At 39.0% G+C, this 26,626-nt stretch overlaps 1 protein-coding gene across 1 annotated transcript; it reads right to left on the bottom strand.

Annotated features, from left to right (window-relative positions):
• Positions 1 to 354: 354 nt before the first annotated feature.
• On the bottom strand, positions 355 to 23,321 carry AKIRIN2 (akirin 2). Its single transcript, XM_049897036.1, has 5 exons — positions 22,501 to 23,321; positions 5,790 to 5,933; positions 1,939 to 2,088; positions 969 to 1,040; positions 355 to 711 (listed from the first exon to the last, which is right to left on the bottom strand). Exons 1-5 carry the CDS (start codon positions 22,733 to 22,735, stop codon positions 701 to 703), a joined length of 612 nt encoding a protein of 203 aa, XP_049752993.1. The 5' UTR covers positions 22,736 to 23,321; the 3' UTR covers positions 355 to 700.
• Between the last annotated feature and the right edge of the window lie 3,305 nt (positions 23,322 to 26,626).

The raw sequence follows: 26,626 nt of genomic DNA on the forward strand, positions 1-26,626 counted from the left end.
CTGTTCATTAAAAAAACAAGCAGATTAGAAGTAAATGTTTTATTCTTTCAACTAAATTCCAGTACTACAAGGGCAGTAAAACAATGATACACTGGGGGGATGCAGCAATAAACATTTGTTAAAAAGACTGATAGAATAAATAAAAACTACCAAAAAAAAAAAATCATATAAACCCATTCTGAAACCCCAAGAAGTCCAGGAATACAGAAATACCCTCCTCCTTCACTATTTCACAGGAAACACTGTAGGCTATTTGCTTAACATTGTCCTGGGATTACATTCTAAATTATTAATAACTGGTTACAGGTTATAGCTTGCTTGTAGTGCATAATAAAAATCACACTAACTTCAGTCTGAAGTGTCATTCTACAGTTTTATTTACACAACCAGTGAAAGGCATGTTCTAGAATACCAGCTTTAATCCTTTTCAAACATATCATTAATATAAGCAGCCAAATTGTAATGATATAGCAAATGAGGCCACTGGTATTAATACAGGTAGCAAAGGTCCACATCCGGGTGGTACTGACATCAAGGAAATTTCCAAAACCAGTTGCTACCTAAGAGTGGTTGCCACTGACAAAAGCTTGAAATAACCTGTATTCACAGAGGGGTATTGGCATTGCTGCATGTCATAATTGGGACCTCTTGCAACAACTCAACAAGGAACAAGGCAGCCCACAATTGCAGAAAACGTGATTCATGAAACATCTAAAGAGGGAAAAAAGACAATTAGTGCAAAGACCAGGCCAAAACTCAAATACATACCAAATCCTCATCCCCAATACTGCCCAAGGTATTTAAGTAACCAAAAATAAGCCTTGTGAATTCTGCTGCCTACTTCCTACATGACTTTTCTCAAAGACTTTGTTAAAATCTTTTTGGGTATGAAAACATTTATAATAAATGTCTTTTCCTTGAAAGACTGTCTTACTTCCAGTTTATATCTTCAAAAATGAAATACTTACAACTAGCAGGCTGTTCTCCGTATCGTCGCATTATTTGATCATGCGTAAACTTCACAAATGCGTCATATTGTTCTACAAATAAAAGTATATGTCAATTATATGATTTGTAAAATGCTTTCCCTAATAGATCTAGACAAAGTCTGCAAATCCAAGATACACAGTGAAACAATTCTAAATTGGCACTTTAATCTGACATCACATAGCCTCAGTAATAATGTATCAAACGGAAAGAGTACAGTACTAGGTTTTAGTCCAAATCACTTATGCCCTTGGTGGGACTTAATTCCTAACCTATGAAAGGGCTTGAAATAAAAAGATAATCTTTCTGCTCTGAAATTCACTGAAAAAGTGGCAATTTACCATAATGAGAGCAAACAGGACAATGAAAGCTTAAGAAAATATACAACATTCAAAAACACCCACCTGTAACTTAATCAGGTGCCACAGAAAAAATTAGATTAAAAGGAAAATAAGCTGTAGAGCTAAGTAAGTTCTCTCACCTATATTATGCACCTTGATTTAACTCCTTAATCTAAAAGCTTACATACCTATATCTAGTAAAATCCATGGCTTAAAATTAGAAAACTGAAACATTCTGGTTAAGTTACGATATATAATTTTATTTACTGTACTTTAAATGATAAAAAAAAAAATTTATTAATCCCAAACGCCAAATTATTATAAAACTCTAAAAACAGCTAAAATCTGTTTAGCACAAGGAACACTAAAAGAAAAATCTAGGTCACTAATACTGCTGCTGTTTTACATAGCTAGGTAATATTCTTTCTCAAGGTCACTAGAGCTATAAGAAAGTTCATTTCCCTTCTTGAACTAAAATTCTCTGGTTCTTAGAAAATATATTGTACCAGTGTATACAGACAGTACTCTAAATGACAGGACATACACACAGGAAGTAACACATTTCTTACCATGAGTTTCTGGGAAACTCTAAAATAAACTCATCTCATACCTGCAAGTTTTGTGTTCAATATTTCTTCATACTCTTCTCGAACTTTCTCTTCACGTTCTTTCAACAAACGTTCACAGATCATCCCAACCTGCCGCAGAGTGAATAAAGGCTGTTCTTTTTTTAATGGTGAGGATGATGCAGATGAAGTCCCTATACAACAAAAAAACAGCATGATTTAGAGCCATCATAGAAACAAATTTATTAACATCTTTTTAATAAAGAGTTGCTGTATGAGTCGGAATCAACCTGATGGCAATGGGTTTAATGTTCATACATAAAAAAGCATTTTCTATCAATTTTTACCACAGCATTTCCCAAGGAGTCTTAAAATACGTTTAAAGGAATAATTCTATCAGCTTGTGACTAGAAAAATCACACCAAAATGCAGCCAAAAAATAAGGGGAAAACTTACAGTCTAAAAGTAAGTAGAGAAATTTATAATTTTTGAACACATAACTTGTAACAAACGCTACACTGATGGGTCCCAGTACCAAACTTCCCAATTCCACTCTGGCAAATACCACGCCATAGTGTTTTCGTGACTAACTTCTCCTACAACAGAAATAAAGAACATCTCTGGTCTAAAGCTTAATGTTATTTGGTTCCAGATTAACAAATGATATTTACACCTGTGAGAAGACACTGCTATACTTTAAAGCCATAATATCCTAACAGCCCACAACAAACTAGGAATTATTCTACCACCATTTCACTGCAACACTCCCATTTCCCAAACCCTTAAAGGGGTTTTTTCTTCTCTAAAAAAAAAAAGGAAAATAGATAACATGTTAATAAAAGCTTTATGTTTAAAAAGAAGTTATAGAAGAATGTACAGCATGACCTCTGAAAACATTCTGGAATCGGGATACTCATTCCTTACTGAAGGATAATAATTGGTTCTTTAGGTTTCCAAACACAAAACCATTAACTTCCATTAAATTAACAACAATAGCATTTCTAATACTGGAAAAGTAAGCTCAAGCATTAAGTTGATAATGATAGGCTCAAAATTATAGTCATATAACTACACTGTTAACATACTAAGAGTCCTAAGGCAACTAAACCCCAAAGCAGCTAGTGTTTGTCAATTTCATTAGTAAAGAAATTACCTTTTTATACCTACTAGAATTTTTTTTTTTATAGAACAATGTTTTGTGTTAATAACAAAAATTTAAAAATTTTAAGACACCAAGCAGAAATTTATGAGAAGGCGCATTTCTGTGATCTCTTGAAGGAACACTGAATTTTTATTTCTTAATTTGGTACTTTTTCTACTGAAGTTTTTGTGTTTAATTATACTAAGAGACCACTTTGTTAAAAAGAAAAAAAAAGAAAATCCTGACAAAAATATACCTAACATACAACACTTATATTTTATGGTTAAGAGTTCCTAAAGATTATTAATCTAACGCCCACTTGGCATTATCAGATGGTGAGATACTCCATATAAAATAATGCTTTCATCAGAAATGCATTCCTCTTCAAGTATTACTTAAGGCACTTTGTTTCAATTTTCCAAAATCATCATTCCCCACTTAAGAAACATTTGAAATTCATCTGTTTTGAGAAACTCAGGATTATGATCTTCACTGATTAGTACTGCTGCAATTTTTTACACACAAACCCATATGCACTAATTTACTATCAATGGTTTCTTCCTCGTGCTCTGTGTTATCTGCCTCTGGCATCCTCTATTCCTCTCCTTTGACTTGATCATTATAACCTGCCATGGCTAGGACCAGTTAACTATGCTTGTTAGAACTGTGTCTATCGAAGAATAAGGTGCATAGTACTACACAGCTACTAAAGCTATCTTTACTTTCAAATTCTCAGCTTAGTTGAGGTTGCCAGTCAATTGATCTTCTGTGAAGTAAACTGATTAATAAATGACAATGGTCTTGGTTTCTTGCTGATAGTCTTGTCTCCATTCTTACATGCCTTTACCATGTTTTACCCACTTGTATTTTGCCCCCAAAACGGCAGGAGTACTGCAGTAATTTTAGTTTTTGAATAATTTCATGTTTTCTAATCTAATTTTATTTGACTGTTTCATGGCCTTTGAATGATTTTTTTTGTTGTAGTTCAGGTAGGTTTTCCTAATGAGAAAGCAGGCAGGCAAGACAGGCAAGCAAAGGCTGTTGCTAGAATAATACTTTGCTGAGAACTTTACTAAAGGTAAGAACCACTTCTGATGGTCCTTTGTCAGCAAGAAGCTACTGCCTTAACTTTCCTTTGCCTTCACCTCAAACAGTCCTCAATTTTCCCTCCAACAAAAGGATATAAACAGAAACACGATTAAACACACACACACATCATTTTTAGGAATCCATAATAACAGGACAAGTATGTGAGGGTATGTACATGTACAAAGACTGCAGTATGGTTGGGTTTCTCTTATATGTGGCTTTTCTGGCCCTGGGTTTGTAGTTCTGGCAAAATGATCTGCTAGGCCACAATCTCACAAAGGGATTGATTAGTCTACTATGCAAATAGGGTGCATAAAACCACCCAATAGGATTAAGTGAACTTCTGGGAATTGGTCAATTACTGTGCAAATTAAGTGACTGTGCTCTACCAAGGGGACTGGTCAGTTCTACCATCCTGCTAGGCTTATAATCTTGCCAATCTCACAGAAGTAGATGAGGATCTCACTACCACGAAGAAGAGCCTGGAGTGGAGCATGTCCTTTGGAATCAGGGTCCCTGCACTGATAACCTCCTACATCCAGGAGACAAAGCTGTTAACATTGGAGACAGTGTGAGATAGCACAGGATGGCGGCAGCAGCGGCACTAGCAGTGGGAACCAGGAGACTAGCACAAGGTGGCAGCAGAGGGCTTGCCAAACCACAGAGTGAGAGACAGCTGACCGCCTTCAGGCAGGAGGCTTGCTGGCAGAATAGGGTGCCTTCAGGCACTTATTAGAAGAGTCAAAAGAGCTGCAACCCTTGCCCAAGTGGCACAGAGGCCAAGAGGAGGACCAGCAGCTGGCACAGCCGAGAGGAAGCTGAGAGCTGTCTTGGTTGGAAGCTGTCCTGATGGATGAATTCTATCCTGTCTCCTGAGTTGTAGCCTGTTACCTCTCTAATACACCACATAACCATGAGTATGGTCTGTAAGTTCTGTATAGCCATGGCAATGAATTATGGAACCCAACAGAGAGGCAGAAAGTGCTGTGGGAAAGAGGGCTGGTGCAGAAAGAGTAAAAAAGTTGACAGTGGAAGTATGTTTGACCGCCACTTCACAGGAATCAGCTTTGTACCAATCTTGATTCTCATTCCCCCTCATGAATTTAGACTTTCTGATGACAGCAGATTACAGGGATATTTCTGCACATATTATAAATTTTGAGTCTATCAATAATGGATAGTTAAATAATTACGGTAAATCCACAGAATGGCATAATAGTCAGTTATGGCAAGATACACATGTCTAGGAAACCCTGGTGGCATAGTGGTTAAGGGCTACAGCTGCTAACCAAAGGGTCGGCAGTTCGAATCTGCCAGGTGCTCCTTGGAAACTCTATGGGGCAGTTCTACTCTGTCCTATAGGTATAGGGTCGCTATGAATCAGAATCAACTCGACAGCACTGGGTTTGGTTTTTTTTTTTTTTTTACACCTGTGTCTAACAAAGAAGTACATGGCATACGGTTGACTTAAAAAAAAAAAATGGAGGCTACAAATCATAGCATTTACAGAAAGTCCAATTTGGGAAAATTATATACGGGTATGTATTACTTGTGTAATATTTTTCTTAAGGGGTAGAGGCAGGAGCTAAAGAGACTAACGACAATTTGGATTACACATTCCCCATGCTAGTAACATTTCCTTTTACTTATTAAGTTTATTATTACCTGGTGAAGCTGGTCCACTTAGGAGAAATGCATGTGGCTGTGCATCAGATGTACAACATGGATCTGTCTGTTGGAAACTAGTTTCTAAGTGTCTTCTCTTCTGCATACGTTTATACTCTTGTTTTATATTGTACAGAATTTGTTCTAAAAGAAAAAAAGTTAAAATTTGGCAAGATAAAAACTTTCAAGACTGGGTTTCCAACAATTACTTAGTAGAACCAATCTATCCAAAAACATAAACAGAGGCACTCATTCAGAAACAGCACAGGCACACTACCTGGAATACAGCTATTTCAACGGCATCCTTCTTCTTGAGCGCTGATTAGCAAAAAATAAACTTAAAAGGCTTTCGTTCAAAATAAAGGCCAGGGAGCCTGCGCACTACATATACATTTTACTCAGATTCTTAAGAGTCCCCAACTGAATTTTTATTTATTCATACACTAGAAACATTAGAATAGACTCTTCCATGCCCAGAGATAATTAGAAGGGATAAGACTGTCCATTCAAGCACAGATCAGTGAGAAGTGACAGCGTAGGCAGCAAAATGATACAGCAGACGGGAGCTAAAAAACATTATCATACATTAAATAGTCAGCTATTAATGTGAAGCTCAACAGAGTTTAAGAATATTATAGCATTAACAGCCAAGAGTGGTTCTGAATCTTGGGGGTTGAGAGAAACCCACATAAAATGATACATAGCAGGTACCCAATAAAAAGATACACTACACTATCACCACAGTGCAATTATCATGGCCCGCAACCATCAAAAAGGGGGAAAAATTGTGTCCAATATATTCTTGAGGCCAGAATGAGTCATTCTGGCAAGATTTCTAACTCAAAAGAGTTACCATTTGACCTCTCCAGAAAATCCCTGCATGAGGCTTCCACTCTTCAATGAAGACCTTCTCACACCCACCGCCCCCCATAGTTTCTAAATTAATGTTATCCATCTGAAACTAAATCCCAGTAAGTTTACTAATCTCAATCCAAAGCAAGACCAAACAAATGAAACTTTAAGGTGGCAATAAAAAGATTTTCAGGTGTAACAGAGTATAGCTTTAATATTAGATTCTACAATAATCCTTAAGAAATGAAAACTCAAGTGAAGGCTAAAAAGACATGTAAAATGACAACAATCCTTTTCTAAATTTAATACTGGTGATTTTCTTAGGTATATACTTATTTTTTACCTGTTTTTTTCCTTAATTTATATTGCTCCCCTAGTAGAGAACCGCTCTAAGGACTTTTGAGAGATATATACTCTAAAGGGGCATCAAATCAGTCCCTTAAACATTTTATGTACTGTTACTTTAATGGCAGGAGAGCAGAGACACTAGGTGTAAAAGATCCAGTAAGATAGCATTTGTGTAAATTTTGTGTGTAAACAAACATATTTATATATACATGAATGTATGGTTTAAGTACAAAATCACACATTAGAATAACTCCAGGATGGTTGTGGGGGTATTTTAATTCGTTATTAAACATTTAAAAAAAAATGTTAACATTTGTTTAATATGGGTTATGGTCATTTTCAGTTCTTTTCTGTATTTGTAAATCCATAAACTTTTTAATATATAAGCAAAATTACTAATGTGAAATAAAAAGGCTCTCTACTGAGCTCTAAGCATCCCTTGATATAAATGGGCTTCCTAAGATTCACCAGAAGTGTCTTACAAAACTAGTGCAAAATTCTATACCAGCAGAACAGGCACAAATACCCGTACTTTTTTTAAAAGCAGAACTCTCTTCTATAGGAATATTCTAAAAAGTTACAAAGGCAAAGATATTTCTGCCTCTGGTAGACAACAAGCTTCACTGTTTTATCACTTTCTGTTCAAAGCTACCATCATCCTGATCAAAACTACCATTCAAAGCATCTTAAAGTTTATTCATAAGCAGAGGCTTCAAGAGGCACTAGCCCAGAGTGGAGCTCCGGTGGCACAGTGGTTAACAGTTCAGTTGCTAACCAACAGGTCGGCAGCTCAAATCCACCAGCTGCTTCTTGGAAACCCTATGGGGCAGTTCTACTCTGTCCTGTAGGGCCGCTACAAGTCAGAATCGACTTGACAGCAAAGGGTCTGGCTTTTTGGTTTCTGAGCCCAGAGTAACTTGACCTTAATAGCTATCCTTTGTGTGGCTTATGTACACTTTTTGGTCACCACACAGCTGTTTCTCAGGTGACCTTAGTCTTCCTTTTGCTTAAAAAAAAAAAAAAAAAGTCAACTAAAGCACAATTAAGATGTATCAAAAGAATACTTGTAACAAAATTTGTTCATTTGACAGCCTCAACAGAAATCTATCTAATCCAGGATTAAGATATGGTAAAACTTTTTTAAATTTAGCTTTACAAACCTCCATACATCTGATACTTAGAGATATCACCAACAAGTTAAAGAATTTTAAGGTATAATTTACAAGCAACAAAATTCGCCAATTCTAAATGCACAATTTACTATGTTTCAACAAGTTCATTTAGCCTTGGAACCGTAATACAGAACTTCTGATCACCCTAAAAAGTTCTCTCATGTTCCTTTACAGTTGACTGCCCCCTCAATCTGCTGTCACTATATAATTCTGCCTTTTCTAGACTCTCATAAGAACAAAATCATACAGTGTAGTTCTTCAGTGTGACTTCCTTCACCACTCAGCAAAATGCGGTATGATGTTCCTTCATGATATTGCATGGAATCAGTAATTCATTCCTTCTTACTAACTGGATCCAACTGGATCCCAGTTGTAGGTGGCAGCATCCAATATCCACTGTATAGATATGCCACAATTTGTTTATCCATTCTCCTTCTGATGGACATTCAGACTGTTTCCAATTTGGGACTATTATGAATAAAACTGTTATAACATTCAAGTACAAGTCTTTGGGTGGAGATGTTTTCATTTCTCTTGTGTAAACACATGGTTTTACTTTGTAAGAAACTGCCAAACTTCCCAGAGTGGCCACACCAGCTTGCATTCTGACCAGCAATGTATGAGAGATCCAGCTGCTCCACATCTTTGCCAACACTTGATGTTGTCAGTTAAAGGGCTAAAGAATTTTGAGTGCTACTGCCTGCACTGCTTCTTACATATATTATGATGCAACTGTGTCATCTAAGCCTTACTGTGCCCTCAAATGCTCTAAAACTGGTAACATGTGATCAACAATGTTATGCAGTGAATGGCCCAATTTAACTTGGCCAAGATCTCCACAGCCAAGGAGCAAATAGCTATCTGCTAGCTACAAGTTCAATTTAATCTCAGTAAGGAGGTATAAAGTTTTAAAGCTGCTAACTCATGGCATTTCTCCAAATTCACGATTCCACAACTCACATTTCTAAGCTCAATCTAGATATCTTGCTTGCTTAAGTTTCTTTAATAACAGCTGGAAAGAAGTCAGAAACCCTGGTGGCACAGTGGTTAAGTGCTACGGCTGCTAACCAAAAGGTCGGCAGTTTGAATTGGCCAGGAACTCCTTGGAAACTCAATGGGACAGTTCTACTCCATCTTATGGGTCCCTATGAGTCAGAATCGACTCAATAACAACGGGACAGTCATGCGCCACATAACGTCTGTTTGGACAATGTCCGACCACAAAGATCCTTGGTCCCATAAGGTTATAATAAGAGTTCAGAAACCTCAATCGGAGAATGGGATGTAGCAGACGTAAACGGACACAGCAGACACAACAGCTTCCCATACATGTGTAATTCATTTCTCTTGTATACACACCAACTGTGCTGTCAGCCGTATAATGGTACAATACATATATAACCTATAATACATAGGTCTTGACAGTCAAACACCTACATTACTAGATTATGTACTGAACTTTCTATCGTTACTTTAATGTGAATGTTCCCTACTTATAAATAAAAAGTTTACCTAATAACAGTGTATTCTTCTACTCATAGGCAGCAGCATCCAATCTCATGTTCACACAACGTCCAAATCACTTAACGTCCTATTTCACAGAATGTATTGTGGACTTCAAGCAACTGAAGACTCTACTTAGATCTAACCATCAAACTACTAAGTAACATTTTATTCCAAATACCTGTAAAATCTGATATCGTGCTGCCAACACAATTTATGGTTCATTAAAACTAAGTCAAATAAAGCTTCACCTGCACACTATCGGCTGCATACTCCAGTTTTAATCACCTGGTATTCCTATCTGCCTTATGAAGCACAGCCTGAATTTACAGCAATCAGTCACAGCAAAATACGCAGAGTTATCTTCATAGCAATCTACATCCTAAATGGCTGTATAGCCCTTTTTAAAACCCTACAACTATATTACTTTTGTACCGTGACATATAGCTAAGACTTTTTACCACCATACTAGGCAAAGTGAAAGTCAATTAAAAATCAGCAAATTCCATGACTCATGGCATTTTCATTCCCAAATCTAGAAAATGTCACTGAAATTGCTAATAAAGTTCTCCTGCTTAACAGGTAGGAGATACCAATGAGGCAGCACTTCATCCTTTGCAATATTAAAAAAAAAAAAAAAAAAAACACTAGGTAAATGTGAAAAACACTAAGTAAATGTGAAAAGAAAAACTAGCTAGGGTGCAATATTAAGCCTACTCTCAACACCCCCCCTTATTATTTTTTTTACTCTTCTTGGTCGCCACTGATGACTTACGAAAACCTGGACACATAGAATATAGCCAACAACAGAAACAAGAGAAAGCAGTTGATGGCATAAAAAGTAGCATTTAATGAGGGCAGGAGGAACAGCATCAAGATGGGACTGAGAGCACAGGAAAGACCACGGAGTTAGAAGCAAACGAAAATGTGTTAAAAACAGAACCATATCAAGAGTACATAACATGAGCTTTAAAAACTTGTGATATGTAAAACTAAACTTTTTCTCCAAATTCATAAAGCCTTGTTTTTTCCCTGCTGACATCATTACTAGATCAAATATTAAGTTTTTGTAAACAATTTTAAGTTTAGGTGCACAAGTATCACCTTATATGCCAATAAGATCATTCATTTCTATTATGGAGTATCTTTGAAAAAACGTAAAGTGAAAGTGCATCTAAACAGACAGACAATGGGATTAAAAAACAAATCTTCAAAGTCTGTCAATTCTAGGCAAGAACACCAATGATATGGGAAACCTATATATAATGAAGTACAGGAAACCGGCAGGAACTAAAGACCTAAAGTTAAGAAACTATTCCAAATAAAATAAAACAAATCTAAACCTCTAAACTACATAGCAGATACTGGTATATTTACTTTATAAATTAAAACACAATTGAGAGTTGCTCAGGAGATCCATCTTTGTAAATCAGCTGTTTTCCCAGGATCGTCTCTTCAGAAACTGAACAGGTCTTATGTTGTCCTTGGAAGAATCTTAAGGACAATTTTCTTCTCCAGGCAAGAGCTATCTGACTAAAAGGAATGAGATGATGTCATTTTCAATTCACTTTAAAATACCTGCTATATTAAAAGCAAAACTGGATCAAGAATCCATTAACAGGAGCTTTAAAAATTTGTGATATATAAAAGTAAACTTTTACTCCAAATCCATAAAGCCTTATTTATTTCTAAGTTGCCACTGATTACTTAAGAAAACCTGGACACAACGAATAACGTCAACAATAGAAACAAACATTTCTGGTCAGTAGCAAGTTCAGGTTCACTAGTTCCCATCTAAGTTTACATCACTCATTAATACTACCTGCCTGGAACCTGCTTAAAACACAAGACAGTCAAGGTACTCCTATAGTTTTAACTTGTATCTGAATTAACATGAATCCTAATATGCATAATACAGTTGCACAGTTATATAAATGTTAGGGTATTATCAACAATATTTTACAAGTCTCTGGCTTAGGTTCTAAATTTACACTTTATAAACACATTTCATGGTGTAAGAGGCATTCATTTATCTTCCCACAGGAAGAAGAAAAACTACAATCACTAGAGGCCAAATTCTACTATTCCACTGGTACAATAGTGACTGTCGATTAATTATTTGAAAAATAAATGACTCAATTTGTAAAACCCTGCAAGTTAAGTATACATTTTACAAATTAACTGCACAATGGGATCTCACTAATACAGGTTCAACAACTCTCTGTATCAACAGGTGGCTCCTCCCTGAGACCCAAGAAGTCTCAGTCCTCTAGTTTATATTACACTAGATTCTAAGGGGATATGTTACCCTGTTGCTTTTGTTTAGTTCTTTAGTATCTGCTAGTTCCTTACTGTTTGTGAATAGCTTCTCAAATAGCTTACAATCTTGAAAAATACAGACTTAGTAAGACCAAGATAAAGCAGTAAATGGGGAGAGGAAGCGGAAATCGATCCAAAACCCAAAATGTGCATGCTGCACAAAACATGTGGTTCCAAAACTGAGGTACAGTTCCTATTCCAATCAGTCATGAACAAAAGGAAAGGTAAGGTTTGCTAGGATTGGGAAAGCCGACTGCCTACGAGGGACTCTAACATCAAAAAAAAAAAAAAAACCCCAACTCCAAAACAAAAAACAATCCAAGCCAACTGCCCTCAGTTGATTCTGACTCAAAGCAACTCTAGGGCAGTACAATCAAGCTGAAGAACAAACCTGTCTCCTTGTTAGGGTACCAAAAACACACATGCACGCAAAAGTTGAGCTACAGAATACAAATATGCACACAAAACCTGAGCTATAGCATACCAGGAAACCAGAGGGTGCAAACTGATGATTCACGGGCCAAATCGAGCCCACAGACATGTTTGGCCTGAACACTTTTTTTTTTTTTTTTTAAAAAACAAGTGTGAATTTGTGGCCAACATTTCAAGTCAGGTGATTTTACATAAAAAGATTTCTGGCTGGTCTTAGAGGTGGGAAACTGGACCAATGTGGCAACACTGAGCTATATTCTCAAGTGGCAAAACTCAGCTGAAACTGCCTTTTGGGCATAAATTCTCTAGTGCTTCTAAAGCTTCAGTGCAAATGTGTGTTTAATAGTCTGTCAAGCATGTAACACTGCTAATAAAAAAGTTAAAAAAAAAAAAAGGCAACTTCAATGCACACAAATCTCCTGGGGGATCTTGTAGATTCTGATTCAGGAGACAGGGTGGAAGCAAAGATTCTGTATTTCTAACAAGTTCCCACATGATAGTGCTGATGCTGCTGGTCAGCAGCAAGTTGAGGTTCACTAGACCCCACTAAGTTTTACATCATTCATTGATACTATTTGCCTGAAACTTACTGAAAATATTAACTCCCTTACCATGACAATTAAAAAAAAGGGGGGGGATGGCTGGTTAATTATTGGACATACCAGGAAATAGAGGGCAGCAGAAGGCAGGCAGTAACAGTGAGGATTATTACAAGTACAGAAATACCTAAACTGATCTAAATTCATTTTGCCACCCTCACTTGAATGGCTTTTGTAGTTCTAAGTTAAACATCACTTCCTAGCAAGAAAATATTCTGCAAATTAATTTAACTTGACTGGACCTACTAAGAATCATTACATGACAGGAACATACATACATTTGATTCTTTCTAATACAGCCTTGGACTTGTTCAGATCACAAAGTCATCTGGCAATTGTATTTAAGGCACTCACCTTTATCAACAGGTGGTCCTGAACTCCTAACTTACTGCTATCTACACTAAGGTATTTTACCCTCGCCAAACTTGTTCCACCTACACCTACTCTGCACCATCTCAAATTCCCGTGATCCTTCTATCACTTTAAGAGTTTCTTAAGAGCTGTATCCTCCATAATAATTTCCGTATTACCCAAATCCAATTAAGTTCATTTCTCATAACACTTTTTTTTTAAAAAAATGAAATTCATGTTCATCAGTACGTGATTAGTGGTAAACAAATTCATTTGCTTCCCTATCATGTCTGCTTTAAAATAGTAATTAAGACCACCTCTCACACCAAGGGGTGCTGACTGGCAACTCAAGACATCTTTTGTTTATCCTATTTTTTAAATATAAATTAGTTGCAAACATTTAAAAATCAATAGATTTCGCAAAAACTCTGGTTTCTGGTGTGTGTGTGAGGAGGGGGAAGCTACTGGGAAGATCTGACAATAAAAATTCTCCATGGTTGGAATTAAGAGTGGTCTGAACTAATGATATAAATTAGGGGGTCATCTGAAAGTGGAAACTGAAGTCAAAGGCTTGCATATAACTGCTTAACAAAAAAAAAAAACAAACCCAGTACCGTCAAGTCGATTCCGACTCATGGCGACCCTGTAGGACAGAGCAGAACTGCCCCCGAGTTTCCAAGGAGCGCATGGCAGATTTGAACTGCTGACCTTTTGGTTAACTGCTTTAAAAAAAGTATTAAATGAGGAGAGGCGTGGTGCTAAACCTAGAACTAAGGAACTCTTAAGTATAATGGCCAAGCGGAGACAGTAAAAGGAGCCAGAGAAGTAGAGGAAAACAGTGTTGTCACCAAAGAAAAAACGTTTTTTCAAAAAGAAGGGAGTGGTCAACAGTATGCATGCTACACTGAAAAACCAAACACACTGCCCTAGTTGATCCCAACTCATACCAATCCTATAGGACAGGGCAGAAATGCCCCCTTAGGGTTTTCAAGAGCCGGCCTTTTGGTTAGCAGTTGAGCTCTTAACCACTGCACCAACGAGGTCAAACAAGGTGAGGAGTGATTTGAGTGGCATGGAAGTCAGTGGTGACTTCACAAGAGCTATTTTGGAGGCACAAATACACTGGGAGTGAGCTGAGAACTGAAAAATGGAAGCAAACAGGCTACTGGAAAACTTTGGAGTTTGGTTTTTGAAACGAAAGAATCCGGATAATAGCTGGACGAGAATGAGGGTGTTTCATTTACCTTATAATGAGAGGCCTGAGGATATTTAAAGGCCAAAGCAAAGATCCAGTTGAGAAAAAAAGGGAATAATCAAGAGACTAAGGTTTCTTCTGACAGAAGTAGGATCCCTAGAAGACTACAGCTAAAAAGCACTGTGTAAACTGCTTTAGACACATCCCTGCGTGGTGCAAATGTTTAACCCACTCAGCCGCCAACGGAAAGATTAGAGTCCACCAAAAGGCGCCTCAAAACAAAAGTCTGGCAATCTACTTTCAAAAAAATCAGCCACTGAAAACCTGTGGTGCATAGTTTCACTCTGACACACATGAGGTTGCCATGAGTCAGAGTCAACTTCATGGCAAGTGGTTTTATTTTTTTGGTAAAGCAGGAAGCAAGGTTTATTCACTGAAAGGCAGAGGGCAGCAGGATTGCTGGGCAGTGCTAAAAAAAAAAGTTCCATTTGAGGTTGCCCTACTGTGATGTCTCTAGCACTATGGGGCAGGAAGTACTTTTCATCCTTACAATTCTGGGAGGTAGGTACTACTATCATCATGTGCATATTTTTATAGATGAGGAAAATGAAATGGGTCTACACTTCAATATCTTCTTAAAGGTTACAAAGCTGGAACATGCCAGACCTCACAGCCTAACTTCAGGGCCCAAATCCTAGCACTACTTCCTTCTCCATTCTCCAGTACTGTGTAACTACACCCAGCCAATATTCCATCAAGTACCTAAAGTTACAATAGATCACATAAGGGAAGCTAATTTTTAAAAATCAAGATTTCAGTCAAAAGAGAGGAATCACTACCATATAGCAATGGCACTTTCATACACTGAAACTTCAAAACCATTGTTGTCAAGAAGGTAGCAATGAAGATGAAACATAACCGTCATCCATTTAAAGGCCTGGAACGGAATGATCACTTACTATAACAGACCAAGTTATGAGATAGCTTCAAAGTACATTCAAATTTTTACATAAGGGATGGTTCAAGAGACACTGCTTAAGACAGATCTTAGGATAGGCAACTATATCCAACCAGAATGTTTTGTTAGTGTTTTAAAAGTACAAAATTATTTTAAGTTGGTAGGTTAGCATTTCTACTCGTGCACGACTAATTACAGTGCCAGCCCCTGATACAACGCATTATTTCATCTTGGGCCATGGATGGTTGTTACAGTGAGCATCTGGTTTCCCTGTTCTGTCATAGTAACCTAAAATCTCCCATACTTTTAACCAATTATAACTTAGAAAAGTTTTTCTTCCAGAGAATTAATACTTTAGCATTAGAAACAAGGCAATCCCCTATGAAGGCATAGCTCAGGAACAGTAATGTTTGAAAAACTGACTTTCCACAATTTTTCAAATTCTGCCACTCCTTTCTATTTCTGAACTGCTCATCAATTCCACAATACTATCTTATTTTTAGAAAAAGAAACAAAGGAAAGAAAGCACTCCACAGTCCCTCTCGCCAACCTTTCCCTTTAGTCTGTTGGAAGGAGTTTTCTAATAGCTAAGGAGAAAAAAATGTAGTAACGGAAGCATTAACAAAATGAAAAGTGAATGCTAGACCAAAGTCAGGATGTATCATAGAATTAGAGTTTCAGAAACTTAGCCAGTACACAAGATTCAAGCCTCACCTAAAATCAATTTTTCTTTAACATTTCAAGGGTAGTAAAAGTATAAGCTAACCAGTAAACCAATTTCAACACTCAGGCTGCAAAAAGTGACAATAATGCTAATGTGGGAGGAATGTACGCAAGGAATTAAAGTAGGTACAGTAATCAAGCACCAAAGATTAAAATGTTTTCATTCAAGTTTAAACAGCAAAAAAGAAAATATCAGTAGTGGCTGCTCTATCAAACCCTTCAGAGCCTGTCTTATTCATGTTTTTTCCCCCTTCTGCCTGACTGGCACAGTATATGAAACACAAATGAGGTTCATAAAGATTTAAACAATGACTTCTACAGTTGAAATTTAGCTTTTAGTAAAGCTGAGAAAAGCTGGGTATATGAATAGACATGTTGTTAGATGCCATCGAGTCAGTTCCAACTGATAGCAACCCTCTATGTACAACAGAATGGAACACTGCCTGATCCTAAAAACTAAGTCAAATCCCAAAAACTGTATTAAGAAAAAGATTATAATTTTAATAAACATCAAAAAATTCTAAAGACTAGTACATTTCAGGATGCTCTGTCTATGACACCTGTGATATAAAAACTAATGACAAGATTTTTAAAGGGAGAAAGAAATTATATCCGAAGACAAACTAAAGGTATATCATGAGCTGCTTTTCTAGTGCCGGAAGGTTAAAAACCACTACCCGCCAACCAAAAAACCTACCATGCCAAGAAAGGTTACAAAATCTGGCAAAATATGCCCTAAATAAATAAATAAGCTCAGATCTGAACAAAGTGACAAACAGTAACATTTTTATTTACCTGTAAGAACTGCCTGCTCAATGTAGCTGCAGTATGATCTTATCACATGAGAACTCTGGTGTAACTTAAATCACTCAAATCCTTTAAAGATAAAAGATCGGACCTGAGGTCCAAACTCAACCCACTTTGCATTCTTCTTAACATAAGAGAAAGGAGACTCAAAAGCTTCGTTGCAAATAGTAAAAAAATACTCAGCACTGGGTTTCATGAATCTCTTTTACTCTCAACTTTTCAAAACAAGTGTTTCTATCACTGTGTCCTCCTGGGTCTATCTAAACACATAGGAAAACACCTGAGTAATACACATATTCTTTTTCCTATAAAGCCACTCAAGAATTGAAGAAGTTTACTATTCTTCCTTATATCTCAGGTTATGCCTCCAAAGCAACCATGGTGGCTAGTACTAGGCGTATCTAAAGAGGGACCAAACTCTGATGTAGCCATGTTACCCTATGTGTTTTTGTGCTCAAGTTAGGTTTTATTTTTCTACCTTCAAAATAAAATACCTCAATAATGAATACAGCTGCACTCTGCTTTAACAGCCATAAATTTACAGGGTTCTCAAACGCATAATTCATAGAACTATGAAATAACTGCAGCTACATAAGTAGTCCCAAATAAAATATCAGGTTTAAAATCCAATGTACAAAGACCATCAAAAACAGTCTATTTGCCAAACACACAGAGAAACTAGAAGCAGCTTAACAGCTATCTAAATACCCACAAAATATTAAAACACTTCTGGCTCAAAATAAACGGCATCTGAAGTGAGATTCTGCCTCCTCCAACAGACATCTCATTTGTTTTCCTAGAGCCATTTATACTTCATTTAAACCAGCTGGTGTCTCCGTTTGCAGGCATGCATCAATGTCTAGTGAACAATCTATGTTCCTGTAAACCCTTCCCCATTCACAAGCTGCAGTGTCCAATTTTAATGGCAAGCTTCCAGTAAATACAATGAGTTCTTAAAAGGAATTTTAACCCTTCAACTCTATTTTAAGGCAGACCAATTGCCAGTGGTAAACCAGCTGCCCACTCATGGCGACCCCACGCATGTCAGAGTAGAACAGTGCTCCACAGGGTTTTTGATGGCTGATTTTTCAGAAGCAGATCACCAGGTCTTTCTTCCAAGAAGCCTCTAGTTAGACTCAAACCTCCAACCTTCAGATTAGCTGCTCAACAAGTTACCATTTTGGCAATACCCAGGACATAAACAATGCATATGAATGTACTTAGCAAACTCACAAACAGGTTAACATCTACAAGAAGCACTTCACTAGACCATTCACTGTGCACTAATTATGAAAACAATGAACTGGATTTGATTGACAGTCTCCTATAATGTTGCATAATATTTTGGCTTTATCAAAATAACTTTGTCCTTGAGAATGTCATGACAATCTTTTGGCTAAATGGTAATATTCTGAGATTTTACAAAAACCAATCAAGACAGATAAACGCTTTCCGAATCTGTCAACTAACTTACCAAGATTAGTACTGGTGCAGCTACTAAAGGTATTCATTTCCCCCACCACAGTCAATGCTTCTTTCCTCCCATACTTCCACTCTTCATCCACTTTTCCTCTTCCACATCCAGGGGTTTTATAAACCTCACTGCTGACACCCTACACCAGGGGTGAGCAAACTTTTTTTGTAAAGGGCCAGACAATAAATATTTGCACTTTGGGGCAATACAGTCTGTCACAACTACTCAACTCCGTTACAATAGCGTTAAAGCAGCCATGGACAATAAACCAAAAAACCCATTGCCGTGGGGTCGATTCTGACTCATAGCGACCCTAAAGGACAGAGCAGAACTGCACCATACGGTTTCCAAGGAGCACCTGGTGGACTTGAACTGCCAACCTTTTGGCCAGCAGCCGTAGCTCTTAACCACTACACCACCAGGGTTTCCACCATGGACAATAAGCATGACTGTATCTCAATAAAACTTTATTTATGGACCCTGAAATTTGAATTTCACCAAAGTGTGTTCTTTTGATTCTTTTCCAATCATCTAAAAATGTAAAAATGTAAATAACATTATTAGCTCCTGGGCTGCACAAAAATAGGGCCGTAGTTTGCTGACACTTGCCCTAGGCCCTGGAAAGTATTTCTGAAATAGCACCTCAAGCATTCCAAAGAAAGTCTAACAGGTGTAACGAAAGTCAGTTTGGGGTATGCTGCATATTCAGGCCCCCTAAAAAAGTCACAATGCTAATCAGCATAATAAAGTCGCCAAGTCTTGCAGTTAGGAAAGCTTAACAGCTGGGCCAGCCTTTTCCTTTTTCCTGATACTAAGTTGCAACAGTTTGAAAAATGTTGATTAAAACAAGAACAGTAATCAGGGCAAACTTTGTAATAGTCTTCTTGGAATGACTCAAATACTAACAGCTAGGGTTTAAAAGCTGTCTAAGTTCCTTACTAAAGAATATCTGACAAAAAAAACTTGAAATTACTAGCAAAGCTCCAACACGAAGTAACTACACCATCAGAAAACACCTGGCAAGCGTTCAGAGAACAAGAATGAAAGATAAATTATAAATACACTGAAAAAAAATCCACCTCAGTACTCTAGTTCTAATTTAGTCAAATTATACTTGAACTCACAGAAGAGCCCCTGCACAGCCTCAGCCAATCTCAACTTGGTGAGGCACCATCCACTTGGAAACCCTGGTTGCATAACAGTTAAGTGCTACTGCTAATAACCAAAGGGCGGGCAGTTCAAATCCACCAGGCGCTCCTTGGAAACTATGGAGCAGTTCTAACCTGCCGTATAGGGTTGCTATGAGTCAAGATCGACTCGACAGCAGTCGGTTCGGTTTTTTTGGACTGTCCACTTGCAACCCTTGCCATTTATTTCAGATCAGGATATATGGGTACCCAGGCCTGTAAAGTTTAAGAATCACCACTGCAAAAACAGGAATCTAAATATTAGATAGATGGGAAAATTGTTTCCAAGTCTGGTGACGTAACAACTGGGGAACTCTTTTATGCCTGCACAACACTGCAGCTCCCATTATAACAACATCATTACAAAACTAGACACGAGCATACCCAAAACCGGCCATGTGATCGCAAAGCCAAATTAAAAAACATTTAGAATGTCATTCAAACTCAGTTTAAAAAAAAAAAAAAATCAATTTTAACTGGTTTTCCCTTGTCAACTTTTTATGTTAGTATTCAAATTTGTTGAAATAGCCCAATAACTTTTAGCCAACTCAATAAAACTCAATTAGCATATGACTTCAGATTTCAGGATATGATCAAGCTTTAAAAACAGATGTCGAAAAGTACCTTGAAGAAGACATAACCAGTGTTTTGAAAATGAAAGTGAATTTGAAGTAGCTGGCTTTAACAATTCCAACTGTTTTATTGTTAAAGTCCACTTAATCAATTGAAATATGTGAGATAACTCAGAGCCAACTGCATCAACCAATGCTACAAATATATAAATTAGATTACAGGCTTTCAAAGGATCACAATTCTTTCGGAATAAGTTACCTTTAAAGTGGGGAAAATGGTACAGCTTCGGGCTGGCTTACCATATGCTCAAGACTGTTTCAGCACTGAAATATACTTTAACTCCCAAACCTAACACTGTATTAATTCACTCCCTTGAAGGAAATTTATTGCTGGTTAGCTTACAGCTCCCAAACCCAACACTGTATTAATTCACCCCCTTGAAGGAAATTTATTGCTGGTTAGCTACAGCTATTTTTAAATGGCCTTGATAGTTAAGTACAGATTCCATGATACCATTTCAACTGACACCATTTCACTAAAAAGACAGACTCTAAATGTAATGTTAAATACCAGCTCATCCTGAACACTGTGTTTCCTTTATGTTTTCAAGTAAAGTTTCACAATAAATCAGTGAATGCCTTTACACAAAAGATGATTTTGATATGGTCATTAAATAAAAATACCTGTGAATTCAAGGCTCACTACCACTCTGAAACAGCATGCCCTTAAGTTAGACCAAATATTTAACAGCAAAAACGGAAGCCTGGGTATGTAAGCCCCCCCTCCCCAACCATCTGGAAAGGGAAATTAAAAACCTGACTTCAATACAATAAAATTTAAAACCAGTCAATTTCAAATTGAAGTTACCAAATACAGAGCTACATGCTGCCCACAGATTTTTGTTTGTTTTAAACTAAGGATAACAAGACATTTAAATCAAGCCATGAAAAAGGCTTTTTATCTAGGGTCATATTATTACCAAAGGCTCATATACAAAACCTTTGCGTGCTCCACACAAAGGAAACAGATTTACACTTCAAGTCCACAAAAGCCTATCCTAGGACTGTGCCAGGGGCACACAAGGCTTTCAAAGTACAGAAAAAATTGGGCATACACATGCTGTAGGGAGCAGCCAAAAGGCATTTCCCCATAGTCACTTTCAGAAAATGTTTCAACATGAAAAGAAAAAAGTCCCTCGGAATGTGGGGTTCATTTATTACTCTCAATGCCTAGGCTTTTTTCTCCCAACATATTTTCTTAGGCAGAAATAAAGCATTTCCAACTAAAAGCAAATGCTCAGCCCGTGTTTCCAATACCATTTGCTTGTCATTAGAAGTTCAGTATTCCTCGGGGTCTAGACGTTTAGCAAGGAGCCCTAGTAGCGCAGTGGTTAAGCGCTCGGCGGCTAACTGAAAGGTCAGTGGTTCCAACACTCTAGACCAGGAGAAAGATGTGGCAGTCTGCTTCCGTCAAGATTCAGTCTTGGAAACCCTATGGGGCACTTATACTCCGTCCTACAGGGTCGCTATGAGTCGGAATCGACTCGACGGCAATGGTTTTGGTTTTGACATATTGTGTGGTCATATTACCGTACCCGGGAAACGCATTTTCTTTGTTGTTGACCCTGCTAAAGAAACAGGTCTTGACTCACCCAAAGTGGCGTTCTTGTGGGTGATTAATGACAGGCCTAGAACTCGCCCCAGTGACATCCATCCCCACCCCCCACCCCCTCTATACTAAAATCAGCCATGTCTGAACTGGAGGAGGGGCTGCCGCCTCGCCTCAAGCCCCCCACCCCGCCGTCCTAGCGTTAATAGCTGCAACCAATCGATTCAGGCAAGAAAGACGAGATTCGAGTGAAATGTGACTCCTCTCTCGCCTAAATTTATGAATAATATCGCCTTATCTGATCGTTTCCGCTGGGCCTCTGCCGACTACGGAAACACTCAATTCCAGTCATTCAGCCTAGAGAAAAGCATCGTCCTCTTCCCCACAGTACCGGCAGAACACGGTTCCTACCCGCCCCACCTCCCGACCCCCATGACATAAACCCATTTCTATTGTGTCTCTGTAGCTGGAGAAACAAATTAAAAGAAATGTGCTTGCCCGGCTACTTAGCTCAGGACACGCGGAACAGTCCGGAACCCCCACTTCAGCAGCCGCATCCCGCGGCCCCGGGACCCCGGTCCTCTCCCCTACCCCGGCGGGCAGGACCCACCTGTAGTGAGGCGAGAGGAGACATCGCCGAAGGGGGACGGCTCCATTCGGTGATACTTCTGCGGCGAGGCAGCGGCGGCCGAGAAGGAGGCGGCTGTGGCCGCTGCCGCCGCCGACGGAGAGGCAGCGGCCGAGGTGGGCGCCGACAACGGTGCACATCGCCTCCGCTTTGGGGACGCCGGGCTCAGCAGTGGGTCGAAATCAAGAGTCCTTTTCAGAGTGGCTCCGCACGCCATGGCCGGGGGCAGCGAAGGCGCCGGGCTCGGGTGGGGTCGGGAAGGGGTGACGGGAGGGGGGGGAGGCAGAGGAAGGGAAGGGGGAACGCGGGGTCTGAGAAAGCCTAACCAACGGGTTCACAGAGATAAAGGCTGGTCGCCGAACGCCGGCTGAGGAGAAGAGAGCCGCCGCCGCCGCCGCCTCCGCGGCAGGGCAGTGGCCGGGGCCGGCGGGGGCAGGAACGAGAGGGGCGGTGGCGGCGGCTCACGCCAGCCGCGTCAGGGGGGGCTCTTCCGCCTCCTCAGGCGCGGCTCCCCGGGGAGAGGCTCTGGCCGCCCCCACCGTCCGTGCGAGCTTTGCGCCGCGCCTGAGGCGCTCCCGCGATGAGACTGGCTCCCTTCGGAAGTCGATAACAACCCCGAGAAGTGTGAGGCTTGAACGCGGCTCCTAAAGTCCCCGACTAGGGTCAGTAGCTTGCGAGCGGCGGTCGATGCGGAGGGATTACGAGGTGAGGCGGCTTCAGGAGCTCAAACAAACACGTCCAGCCGCTTTCCTCTCCACTGTATGACTCTTCCACCCGCCGCCGGCCCCAATATGGCGTCAACAACAACGCCGCCGATTCAAATCCTGCGGCCTCAAGGCGCGTGCGCGTAAGGGAGGTGCCACCCCCTCCCCTTAGGGTGTCTTATGGGAGTTGTAGTTTTTCTCCGTGAGAAAGACTCGGCCCGAAAGGCGCTGAGATACCTTCGGACAAACTACGACTCCCGTCTTGCAAGACGGGAGAGTCCGAGTTCCGGGTTGGATTTAAATCCCCCTTACACAGCTTGAATGTAAAAGGAACTGAGCTAAAGAGGTAAAAGCCGGAGGGGGAGAGAGGAGAGCAAACCCATGGCAAAAGCGGATTAAGAAATATACAGACCATAAAAACTCAGGAGGTAGTTATTCTCATACAATTCCCCCTAGTGAGTTAACAACTGGGAAATACAAAACTAAACCAACCTAACAGTCCAAGAAAGGTTAATTTCAATAATAAGAGTTCCAAAACCTGTCACATCGAGGGGCTAGAAAATGAGATTATGGAACCCAGTTAGGACTGCGAGCGACACTATTAGATTACAAGGTCCTCATTTGAACTCGATTTTTTCCCCTTCCCAGGTAGCTGCTTGCATCCACTTAATTCTGCAAAGACAGTTTTATTTCTGTAATAAATAGGATTTGAACAATGTCCAGAACCGAACTGTTTTGCTTTGGATAAAAAGCGAATAATATGAGAAATTGTATTATCTCTGTTGCATATTGGCGTATATCCTATGTGGATGGTAAGAATTAAAAAGACAATAAAATGTATAAACCAAAAAAAAAAACCAAACCCTTTGCTGTCCAGTCAGTTCCGACTCGTGGCAACCCCATGTGCTGAACTGCTTCATAATGTTTGTCTTGGAGGAAGTATAGCCAGAATGCTCTTTATAAGCCAGGATGACTAGACTTTGACTCAGGTACTTTGGACATGTTATCAGGAGGAACCGGTCCCTGGAGAAGGACATCATGTTTGGTAAAGTAGAGGGTCATTGAAAAAGAAAAACCCTCAACAAGATAGATTGACACAGTGGCTGCAACAATGGGCTCAAACAGCAGGGATTGTAAAGATGGCACAGGACTGGACAGTGTTTCATTCTGTTGTAGGTAGGGTTGCCATGAGTCGGAACTGGCTGGACAGCACCTAACAACAACAAAATTTTTATAGAAGCAAATCACCAGATCGTTCTTCTGTGGCACCACTGGATGAACACCAACCCCCAACCTTTAGGTTAGTACCGAAAACCCAATCAAACACATTGGTATTGTGTGGATTCTGAGTCATAGAGACCCTACAGGACAGAGTGGAACTGCCCCATAGAGTTTCCAAGGCTATAATCTTCACAGAGAACCCCTGGTGGCGCAGTAGTTAAGAACTATAGCTGCTAACCAAAACATCAGCAGTTCAAATCCATCATCCACTCCTTGGTAACTGTGTGGGACAGTTCTACTCTGTCCTGTAGGGTCGCCTCCACGGCAACAGGTAATCTTTACAGAAACTGTCACATCTTCCTGTTGTGGAGTGGCTTGTGGGTTCATACTGCCTTTGAGTTAGCAGGCAAGCACTTAACCACTGCACCATCAGGGTTCCTTTTAGGTTTGTAGTAAAGAGCAAATTGTTTGCACCACCCAGGGACCCAAATAAAATGTGTAAGTAGTAAATACTGAACCCACTTTGTAAGCAGAGAAAAAAAAGTTTATGAAAATTATACTCTTGTTCAGGTACTAAAATAATTAAATACAGCGTTAGTAAGAACTAGCATGTCCTCGGCCTATAGAAGCTGTCACCAGTCTAATACAAACTATTTTATGTGAATGGCATTCTATCAAATGATTATAGATGTCAAATACTGGCTTTCAATGCCCGTTTATTCAGTAACTAAAAGATGTTTTGTAGCCACTTTGTCTATTATTGTTTATACTGTTTTTGGATAGTAGTTCAATATGTGCTTATAGAATTGTCCAGCATTTCAAAGATCAGCAGTCCTGATCACAAGGTTAGTCTCAACAACTAAGCCATGTACATCTTAACTTATACTGTGGAAAATATCTTTTGAAAAGATCAGCTTTTAATGAGATACTAGTTTAACTATGACACTTACTAGATAAATTTTTACTAAATACTAAACTTTAATCCATGAAACCCATGAAACTATGGGTTTGGTTTTTTCTTTTTTTTCGGTTGTTGTTGTTAGCTGCCCTCCAGTCAGCCTCCAGCATAGCGACCCCACGAACAACTGAAAAACACTGCCCAGGCTTGTGCCTACTGACACTTTAAGACTCACCCCAGGGATTAACTCCTCCAGGAAGTCTTCTCAACCCTTCAGGGCTGAATTAGTTTTACTAGTGATAAATTATCTTCATCATTACCCTCACCACATTGTAATATAATTCTTTGTTCATAAATCTGCTTCTCTCATCGTTGTGTAAGCTCCTTGCCAATAGTACAGTGCGTTTTACTCTTTAATAAATACTCAGTGAATGTTCTTAAAGGATTATTTTTATCGCCCTATCCACATGGGGTCCCCGTAAGTCGGAATAGACTCCATGGCAACTCACAAAAACATCCTCCCACGGCCCACATCACCCTGTGCCTTAAGATAGATATCTGCTAAAATATTATAGCAACCGTTTTAGGGTAGAAGAAAGCTGATGGAGGAAAAAAAAAGAAGAAACCTAAAATAATCTTCGACTACAATTGAAAAACAAAACTATATTTAACACATTAATAATTTGAATCAGGTTACATGAACCTAAATATTGAGTACAGCAAGTGACTCCAGTGATCTACGAAGACCAGAATTGCTCTTGTTGTGACTAAAAGGCTTTTAAGGAATTTTAGAGGTTTGAATTATTTAGAATAGTTTTCCCATCATCTAACAAGTATTTTCTGATTTGTACAAATCTCAGAAGCCTCTGAAGAAAAACTGTTTTACCAACATGCTGGAATAACTTAGCATTAGGCTTTTCTAACACCTCCTAAAATATTCCCTAGGATCTGATTCTGATGAGTCATTCTTTGACTAAAGCCAGTAAAAGTAGACATGGCTGGGTGACACAAAGTCTCATCATCCTGAGCCTGAAGAGCCTCTTCATATTAAAAACCATCTTCAGACGGTTTTTCTGACATCAAGTAAAGATAAATGCAAATACATGAGGTGTGGAGAGACGTTTGCTAACTGCGTACTGAGTTTGAGTAATCATAGGGTCAGCATTAGGAAAAGCAGTTCTAATTCAGAAGCTACTTCAGATCTACATTGAGAATAAGCATTAAAATGTTTAATCATAGTGTGAATGAGCACAGTTAGGGAAGAATAGACATTGTAATTGGTTCC

The sequence above is a fragment of the Elephas maximus genome, chromosome 1 (assembly GCF_024166365.1).
Source record: "Elephas maximus indicus isolate mEleMax1 chromosome 1, mEleMax1 primary haplotype, whole genome shotgun sequence".
Taxonomy (NCBI): domain Eukaryota; kingdom Metazoa; phylum Chordata; class Mammalia; order Proboscidea; family Elephantidae; genus Elephas; species Elephas maximus.